This window comes from Perna viridis, chromosome 12 (assembly GCF_037379345.1).
Source record: "Perna viridis isolate PV_CMFRI_1.1 ecotype Kerala chromosome 12, ASM3737934v1, whole genome shotgun sequence".
Lineage (NCBI taxonomy): Eukaryota > Metazoa > Mollusca > Bivalvia > Mytilida > Mytilidae > Perna > Perna viridis.
The window spans coordinates 740,224-750,573 of record NC_142456.1 but is presented as its reverse complement, the minus strand read 5'-3'; the positions used below and the strand labels follow the sequence as shown (position 1 = coordinate 750,573).

Sequence of the window (10,350 nt, the reverse complement as noted above, 5' to 3'; positions counted from 1 at the left end):
AAGCCAATCGCTGAAAATTACCCCTTTTTTGTTATTTTGGTAAATTAAAAGCCTAGTATCTCTTCTACAAAATGGAAAGAATAGAATTGGATATTAAATCTGATATATCAATTCTTTTAAAGTGTATTTGACTTAATATTCAGTTATTTATTTAAATATATTGTCAAAATGACCCTAAAATACCAGATATGGTTCAGTTTGGCCAATGATTCAGATTAACAAAAAAAAAGCAATATTTTAGTCTTCATTGTTCAAAATCTGCACGGTGAATTTTCATACACTGTTAGTGTTATTTCTGGTTCCCTGCTAATTCAATACTTTATATGGTAAGTCTTATATTAAGTCCCATGTTGCATTTTCATTCGGAACTTCTGTTTTTTTTTCTTTTACTAAAGGTAAAGAGCAGAAATGTGGCGGGAAATCATGGTATTTCAGCTATTCAATTGTGAGATAATAGGGAACATTTCAAAATATCCATAGAAACAAGATGGCGGATAAACAATACGTTCAGTGCATAATTCTCGTAGGAAAAAGAAATTTTGAATTTTTTAAATCTCGGAGGTAAGAACGAGAAATAATTGTATGATAATTGTAGTACAGAACGACATAAATAAAATGGCAGGTTTTTAAAAGGAATTTTTGAGTGATAAAAAAATTAATCTAAAAATGGTGAATTCTAGTATAGCCAGCACTCCACAGTATTGTAGAACTGCCTAATTTTGGTCTTGTAATCTGATGCTTTGTAACATTTATCACTTTAAAAAAATGTCAAGCATCTGTAAATCTATATATCTAGAAATAGCTCTAGCCAAGGCCTTCAGGATGCAGTAAAAATGTTCTGGAAAAAAATTACCCACAGCATATAGGGTTACCATAGAAACCATGCAAAAATATGCGAAAATTTGCAAAAAAGTTCATAAAATCAGGTTTAAAAATATCAAATTTCCCGCAAAATATCTGCAATTTTTATTTCATCCCCTGAAACTGTTCAAACTTTTTCCTTCGAAAACCCCTTCCTCATATGGGCATCGCCGGTTAGATTTTGAGCTATTTCACCTTGTAATCCACTTATTAAATTTAGCATGGTGAAAAATTGACTTACTTTCACTTTCACAATGAAGTCAAATTGTCATTGAAAAAAAGCCCCTTCAACATTGAAAATATATAAAACATTGCAAAATACTTCCAAAAGTCCCCTTTTTTCAGAAAATGTTTGATCAACAATAGATTCTTCATTTTTAATCACTATAGCAACCACCGGTTTCCATTTATGTCATTTTTCATCCCTAGCCAAAAGTGGGAAACTAAACTAAACTGTGGAGTGCTGGCTTAAGCAGAATGCAATATTAAATATTGTAATTTTCTAGTTATTTCTTGAAAGCTTACCTTCTTACGAGTAAAATGATACCAAATTTATCATAATTGGACAATTGATAACAATTTTAGAGGCATTCTCATACTAGGCTATCTCCTCTTCATTAGTGCAGAACTTTCCTTATACCTAAGTGCAGATATGCACTTCACTGTTTTGCTATAATCATCTTTTAAATGAAAATTTCCACTTAAAACATACAAAATCACAACCTATGTATACTTATAAACCCTACATTTGAGGTTTTGTAAGCTTCTAACACCGGTTTTATGCCAAAATAGTGCATTTGAAGCTCATCGCATGAAAAATCACAGAAATCTGAATGAACTGAAAACCAAACACTAAAAAGCCCACTCCAGGTCTAAGGTTATTAAACCTTTGCTTATTGTGCACTTAAAAGTTGCCCGGTTAACTATTTTACATGTAACCTGTGCAAATATTTAGCTTTTAAAAATATATTTCATTCTTTGTGATGGCAAGAGCCATATTCAAACATGAATCAGTTCAATGATTGTTCTGTTAACTTTGCAAAAAATCTGCATAATTGGTTGCTAGGGACTTCTTAGCTAACAACAACATAGGTCCATACCATAAGTTACATTTTTTTAACCCTTGTATCAAAGCATAGCATAAAAACACTAGTTTCTAAGAAGTAAAGCAATTTTTTAAATGTGTAGGGGTATAGGCAGCTCCCTTTAAGCCAGCACTCCACAGTATTGTAGAACTGCCTAATTTTGGTCTTGTAATCTGATGCTTTGTAACATTTATCACTTTAAAAAAATGTCAAGCATCTGTAAATCTATATATCTAGAAATAGCTCTAGCCAAGGCCTTCAGGATGCAGTAAAAATGTTCTGGAAAAAAATTACCCACAGCATATAGGGTTACCATAGAAACCATGCAAAAATATGCGAAAATTTGCAAAAAAGTTCATAAAATCAGGTTTAAAAATATCAAATTTCCCGCAAAATATCTGCAATTTTTATTTCATCCCCTGAAACTGTTCAAACTTTTTCCTTCGAAAACCCCTTCCTCATATGGGCATCGCCGGTTAGATTTTGAGCTATTTCACCTTGTAATCCACTTATTAAATTTAGCATGGTGAAAAATTGACTTACTTTCACTTTCACAATGAAGTCAAATTGTCATTGAAAAAAAGCCCCTTCAACATTGAAAATATATAAAACATTGCAAAATACTGCCAAAAGTCCCCTTTTTTCAGAAAATGTTTGATCAACAATAGATTCTTCATTTTTAATCACTATAGCAACCACCGGTTTCCATTTATGTCATTTTTCATCCCTAGCCAAAAGTGGGAAACTAAACTAAACTGTGGAGTGCTGGCTATAGTCAAAGCATAAGACATGCTAAATCTTGCAGTCTTAAATGATTACTTATAATTTCATGAAGGTGTACGCACATTTTAAGTTTACAAAAATCTTTTTTTGTTTATTTGTTTTCTCATACATTATATGATAACATAATATTAATATTACATAGAAAAAATAGATGTTAAAATACCGTTACAATATTAATGCTAAAAGTTTGTAAGTTTGTTTAGAAAGCTCAGTACTTCTATAATTTCAAACCTCACCTCTTTTTAACTTCAAGTAATGTCCGAAATATGGGACAACCATCTTTTAAAAATTTTCCATTTAGAGTACTAAGTATTGACCCCAAGACGACTACATTTATCGACATTTTTCATGTTCTACACACGTGTGGTGAGAGTTTTATAAGTAGATTCGTTTCATCAGTTTCTGAATTTATATTAAGGTGGGTTTTCATTTTTTTAATTATTTAGATTTGATAATCATGCATGATACCCATAAATAGTAACTACACGTTAATTTAAGTTAATTAAGCTTCTGTTTAGGTCCAGATCTAGGACGTTACTGTTTACACATCATCTATGGGATGTTAAGACGACTTTCATATTCGCCATTTATGTCAAATCTGGTGGAAACTGGTTTACGGTTTTATACTAGACAAAGAAAGGATATCGAATTTGAAGGCTTCAAGAACAGTAATAATACGTCTCCGAACATAAAAAAAATTCAGACGGTTGCTGCCATAGTAACTTTACACTGTGTTATCTGGTAATCTTCCTGAGAACCTAAGTTAGTCCAGATAAGCATAACATTCGCTGAGGCATTTTGCATCCCTCAATTTAATTATTTCATTTTGTTTAGCAAAAATTAAAATGACTTATTGCACAGATAAAATTCCAGCAAAATTGCATTAATGATTCGTTCGCCAGTTCACAATTCCTGATTCCACCGTGATTTAAAGCGGGTCGCATGGATATTACTTCAAGACGAGAAGCGGTACATTATTGGTTGTTCAGGTACATGAAACAACCTAATATAAACATTATCAAGTTCAAAGTAATTCCCAATTAGCCCAAGAACTCGTGAAGTTATTTAGAAAACAGAAGACCTCGCTTTTTCACGTAATTTGGAGAAATTTGAAGCACGACTTTGATCAGTCAATCAAAGTAAATGATCAATTATTTAAGTCAATCGGAATTCCTCAGCCTTTCTAGTTACACAAAAGAAAAAAACGTTATTTTTTTAGTGTAGCGGAAATGGCTGAGTAGTTCCGATTGTTGTTTACGGATTTGAAAAAAAATACATTCAAGATACTTTTAGTGGAGCTTTGTAGTAGCATAGTTGATCAAATCATTATTGGTCTGACTTTTTGCATGTTCTATTGAGACGTCATGAAAGCGTTGGGATTTGATTGAATTCGCGTACCGGAGACCCTATATTCGCCATCTTGCAGAATGTTTTAAAATCAGATCGTTAATTTGCATTTTACCATTTTATCATGATAGAATGGAGCCACTTGAGCTATTGCATTCACTTGACGTCCGTCGCCTGTTATTATTTTTTCTCTCCTGGAACTACTGAAAAGAATTCAATGAAAGTTTTGAGGATTTTCGTTTAGATTTTTTATTTGTCATTTAGGGAGGTATACCTCGAGTAAGGGACACTACTCTTACACATCATTGAAACGTTTGTATTCAGTATATTACATCAATCTCGTGTAAGCATCAAAGTAACTTGGACTGATTTCATTTTTTTCTTCAAATCAAAGCTTTATAGGCTTTGGTGATACTGAATATGATACAAACTGATTTGAGATATGTGTCCCTTGCCCTAGGTCTAACTCCTTAAAGTTGCCGCCGTTAGGAAACGTATACAAAATGGGTCTTTTTGTTTGTTTATGTTTTTGTTTGTTTTGTTTTGTTTAGTTTTGTGTTGTTTTTGTTTTATTTTAGTTTTCGCCATAATTCACAAGCCGTAACAGAAAGAAGAATATTACAAGACTTCGTAGGCTCTTCGATAAGATGGGATATTTCTTCCCTGAGAATTTCACGTAGATCCAACGCACCACATTAAAGAACAAATGTTTTTTGTAGTGTTTTTATTATTTGCATGAAACCATAGCAGTTGGCCTAAGAACTAAATTCTGATAACATGGACAAGACATTAAATAACTCTCAAAACCCTGGTCAGGGGCTAGGGCACTCTGCCCACAGAGCAAGTGGGTTGTGTGCTATAGGTAGTGAAATGGGGTACCCCTGGTATGGTTCATGTTGGGGTCTTCGGGCAATAATACGAAAAACTTGTCCGCAATCCATAGTGGTGCACCGTGTTGGGAAAAATGCCACGTTCCTCGCACGTTGAAGTGCCCTGCTATTCGACAGGAGTATGAACCTTGGTTTCAACGCAGGAGGTTTAAATGTTCGATCCTACATGTACTTAGCTCTCCCTATTTTCAGTGGCAATCAATAATCTTTAACCCTAATATCCGTGTGTCCAATCCCCTTTCCTCACCATTTCATATTCATTTTATCATTCATTTCGTGTTCATCGCCCGCTTATAGCTGAAATACTGCTGCTAACAAACGAAACAATCAGTCAATCAATCAATCAACCAGCCAATCAAAAAATTATTTGTCCCTATGCAGTTGAACTTTCAGGCACTTGGAAGCCTCCAATAGGACTTCTTACCATGTAACATCCTTTGGAGGCATTTAATTTTTTATAGTGGTAATAGACACATGTGTCTGTGTACATGTATATCATGTGTACATAAAATAACTAGTATTTTCCACGTTTATATTCAGATGTCTTCAGATATTGTTAGAGATCTAAACGACACCAGCCTTAGTTCTGAACAGAAAAAAGAAGTGTATGAAAAATGGAGCGTTGAATACGACAAAGGTAAGTCCATTGGAAATGATAAACGTACACAATCCTGTACTTAAATCCTCTGCTTTAAATTTCTAGAAAAACCGAGTTGCTCGCTCATATAAAAATAAGTCCAATCTAGTCCGAAGTAGATAAAAGAGGAAAAGAAAATTGACACGTTGAACAAATTAGTTAGCATGGTGCAGATGGATACAGCGTTACGATCAACAATATCAATATGACGACCATAAAACCTCTGTACTGATGACTTCAATCTTGTAGCAACATATGATAACTCTGTTCCAGAAGCTTAACGCATGCCCACAAAACCGAACACCATAACATGCTCTCTAATCCTGTTTTAATATTTATAGATGTTCAAATTATTTGAAGTAACCTAGTTTTGTCATGAAGCCCGACTTTGTTTTTTTTATTTGGTTTATATTTACCAGACTTCGTATTCTCAACAGAAAAGAAAATACAGCCAAAAACGGAATCACCAAGATTTATAAACTGAAAGAACTATGTGTACAAAGAAAAACATGACCGTGGAATGGCAGAATGAATTCACATGTGAAATAAATTCTTTTTTTTTCACTCTTGGACTTTCTCCTCTAATCTTGCAAGAGTTTTCTTGTGGGAGTTATTCATTTTACTTCACTGATATCATACCGGTCGCAGAATATAAAATATATTTGAAAAAAAAACAGACATAACTATACTCGAATTCACCTTAGCCAGTTTACAGTTTTTTTTAGATTATTTTTTTTATTACCCAAAAAACTTGCCATTTTATTTATGTCGTTCTGTACTACAATTCTCATACAATTATTTCTCGTTCTTACCTCCGAGATTGAAAAAATTCAAAATTTATTTTTCCTGCGAGAATTTTGCACTGAACGTATTGTTTATCCGCAATCTTGTTTCTATGGATATTTTGAAATGTTCCCTATTATCTCACAATTGAAGAGCTGAAATACCATGATTTCCCGCCATATTTCTGGTTCTCAGCTAATTCAATACTTTATATGGTAGGTCTCATATTAAGTACCAGTTGTAGCAGTTTCATTCGGAACTTCTGGTTTTTTCTTTAACTGAAGGTAAAGAGCAGAAATATGGCGGGAAATCATTGTATTTCAGCTCTTCAATTGTGAGATAGTAGGGAACATTTCAAAATATGCATAGAAACAAGATGGCGGATAAACAAAACGTTCAGTGCAAAATTCTCGTAGGAAAAATAAATTTATGAACTCTGTAAATCGAACTTCTGTCGGTCAAATTCCTCTAAGAGTTTGAAATAGAAATTTCCTTTCGAAATTTGATCAAATAGTGGATGGTTTAAAATAATCTTTGAAATAAATTAATGTTGTGGATAAAATTATACTGAAATGGACAAAAATGTAGTGTTAGACATTCGTCAAATTGATTATTATGCATTACCTTTTAAAGCAAGAAAATGTTGTAACCAATCACAAATAATTTAAATGTACATTTTGTATCAGCTTTTACTTGTCATTTTTTCTAAAGAATTTGGTCAATAAGTATTCGGTGAAAAAGGCTATCCGATCGATTACCATTCGATTAGTGACTGAAATAAAATCGACGAAGAACGCTAATCAATCGATTACCTTTCGATTTTTGACTGATAAATGATCGACAAAGAAGGTTAATCAATCGATTATCATTCGATTTGTGACCGATAAATGATCGACAAAGAAATGTAATCAATCGATTAATTTTCCATTTGTGACTGATGAATGATCGACGAAGAAAGGTAATCAACTGATTACCTTTCCATTTGTGACTTATAAATGATCGACGAAGAAAGCTAATCTATCGATTACCTTTCGATTTTTGACTGATATATGATCGACGAAGAAGGCTGATCAATCAATTACCATTCGATTTGTGACTGATATATGATCGAAAATCTATAAAATAAACAGGATAATCAAATAACAAAACTATGTTATTAGGTAACAGCCATTTGATTTTCTCTTGATTTGAGAGGGAGCTATGGATTTTTTTTCAAGACAAACTTTTGTCGCCCTTGTAAGCGAAAATCAATTATTTTTCGTCGTGACAAGTTGAATGTTTTTCTTCAAAAATACGGTTAAAGCTATAAAAGGCTGAAATTTAAACGAACATTTTTTTCTCATATTGCTGACAACAAATTTGTTTTTCACCATAATTTGGAAACCAACTATTTCATGGAACTATTTGCAGATTTTGGAATCTAAAAAAGAAGGTAAATAGATTTAGACTGTCTACCTCCTTAATTCTTTTTTTTCAATGAATAATTAATGACCTAACTGTAAGGTGTTCTACGCTAAAAAGTCAACGCTCCTTTACCTAATTTAGATCCGACGTTTTTCATTGTAGACTTGGAGAGTTTAGAGTTTACAAGTCCAAGAAGATGCCGTGAAGCAATCTGCTCCTATATCAAAGATAACAGAGAGAGTACAGCTATTCTAGATGTAGGAGCAGGAACTGGATTATTAGGAGAACAGGTTGGTACTATCAAGTTTTATTTTGTAAACCGTGTGAGAGAATCATGATATTACGTCGCATTATTTCACCCCGATCAAATATCGATAAAAATAGCCAGCTCGTGATACATGTAAAACAATGTGAAAACAGAGTTTCTATGATTTATTTTGTTTCTAATAGGACTTGTTTCTTTATATTTGTTCACAGATGCAGTAATTTCGTGAAACACATAGACTGCGTCTCTATTTCAAACATGTTCTGTTAGCATTGCCATTTTGTTCAACAAATGATTGACACAAGTATTTCCAGTGGATTCTGAAGTATCACAGACGAGGTTAAGAACGAAATCGACATACAGTTCTGGTGATTGCGTTTTATTTTGATTTTTCAAAGGAATATCAATAAATTTATTTTTAGATTAAAAAACATGAACTAAACTGAACGCTTAATCGATTCCAACCAATCAATCGATCTAAACATTTTTTTACAGCTGTATCGAGAAGGATTTAAAACCATAGATGCGTTGGACCCATCTCAGGGCATGCTTGATGTAGCAAAGAGAAAAGGGGCATATCGCAAGTTTTACTGCAATTTCTTCACATCAGAACCATCAGATTTATTCAAAAGTGGTAAGATATCTTATTCGTCCACAGAGTTAAGGAATTTTCAAAGAAATCTAGATTATGTATCAATAATGTAATTGACTTTCTGTAACTGATCTGATTAAAAATTATTTTCTTTTCATTTCATTGAATTCCACTTAGTTGTATAGAAGTAAGGGATAAAAGATGGATAACGCCATGTCCCCATATTCATAATATTATGTGAACGTTTCGATAAAATCATTAAGTTAACCGAAGTTCGATGAGTTACTGATAACGGGTAACCCCATCCACCCATGTCTCCATATTTCTCTATCACCCTGAAAGTGAGAGTTTGATAAACTTGCAATTGGCAAGGTTATCAATAGCAACTGCATTATTACATAACGTTGCAAAATGGGGAAAGAGCAACCTTTAAGGGAACGAAGTTACATTGTATAAGATGGAAAGACCTTATCGTTATTTTTATCATAAGTTGAGTGACCGCAATGGTCGTAATAGACTGTGGACGAGTTCTCCAATATATCAAGCACCAAGTATGGAGAAGATCACTTCATGCCACTCTGGAATCAGACTCTCAGTGGTTCTAAGGTCATAGGTTCAATTCGTTATTAGGAATTCATCTTTCCTGGGTTAAAACTAATACAAAGTCACGTACAATGTTTGCGTGGAACATTTTCAATTTTGGATTCAACTATCTCTGTATTTTTTTTAAGATTCATATGACGTTGTTACCTCTAGCGGCTGTTTTAATCCAGGACATTTGCCCTATGACGTCATACTTGAGATGGTCAGAATTACTAAGTCAGGTAATTTGTTCTATATCCGTCACGTAAAATAACTACTGGTGCTTTTTCATTATAGTAATGATAAACAAACTATTTAAAGAATGTATTTTTGTGAATTCTGATACCTTCAACATCCTGTCGATGTCATAGTGACGCTCTAGAAAGTACTTTGTAACACAAACAAAAAAAAACCCTTTTAAACATCGAGTGTTCGGAAGACTTTGATGCACTACTATTTTATACGATACTGTTCCGGGTTTTTACTTTAATGGAACCATTATCATGACACAATGACCAAACTGTCCTCGAACAGTATCTTCCAATTTTTTTTTACTGAAGACAATATTCCTAGGATTGATATTTATCAAAGTTCGTATTTCATTTGTTTCTTTCCTTCTGAATGAAATAATTATTGATAGACTTATTTGTTTTGAGAAATATATAAAGGAAGTACATGTACATTGTAGTTTTCAATACAACAAGACAAAACCTAACCATATATATTGTACATGTACATGTATGTTCGAAGAGTTTTACCTATGAGTTCATAACTCATATTTTAAATCATTTTTATCAGGTGGAATCATTTGTTTGAGTTGCCGAATCGAGCATTTGAGAGAGGCTCTGGAGTACGCTAAATTTTTCCCATTGTGTGATCAAATGGAACGAGATGGGAAGTGGAGAAAGGAAGAAGTGACAACTTACAATGGTTATTTGAAGAACGTCGATGGAGTAATTATTGTTTATCGTGTTCTCTAATACAGATAATATACTTTTAATTTGCCATTAAACCTTTTAATGGAGTATTTGTTTTCTTCATGGTCCGTGTCACTGTGATCTTCGCTTTAAGTAGCAATCTCTATAGAATCAGACAGGAGGTGAAACTGTGTTGTAGTTAAA

General features: G+C 33.2%; 1 protein-coding gene across 2 annotated transcripts; it reads left to right on the top strand.

Moving 5' to 3' along the window:
- The first annotated feature begins 480 nt into the window (after positions 1-480).
- LOC148600683 (methyltransferase-like protein 27) lies at positions 481-10,289 on the top strand. 2 transcript variants are annotated; one of them, XM_088555161.1, is made up of 6 exons: positions 481-561; positions 5,507-5,603; positions 7,953-8,080; positions 8,551-8,689; positions 9,379-9,471; positions 10,028-10,289. In XM_088555161.1, exons 2-6 carry the CDS (start codon positions 5,507-5,509, stop codon positions 10,207-10,209), a joined length of 639 nt encoding a protein of 212 aa, XP_088411287.1. In that variant the 5' UTR covers positions 481-561; the 3' UTR covers positions 10,210-10,289. The 2 variants fall into 2 exon arrangements, with proteins under 2 accessions (XP_088411287.1, XP_088411288.1); XM_088555162.1 differs by lacking the exon at positions 481-561 and adding an exon at positions 3,100-3,147.
- Positions 10,290-10,350: the final 61 nt, after the last annotated feature.

Excerpts from the sequence above, each read along its gene's own strand:
- LOC148600683 (XM_088555161.1), top strand. The coding sequence starts at position 5,507 with ATGTCTTCAGATATTGTTAGAGATCTAAACGACACCAGCCTTAGTTCT. Across the intron at positions 5,604-7,952 it reads GAGCGTTGAATACGACAAAG|ACTTGGAGAGTTTAGAGTTT; the intron begins GTAAGTCCATTG and ends TTTTCATTGTAG. Across the intron at positions 9,472-10,027 it reads GGTCAGAATTACTAAGTCAG|GTGGAATCATTTGTTTGAGT; the intron begins GTAATTTGTTCT and ends CATTTTTATCAG.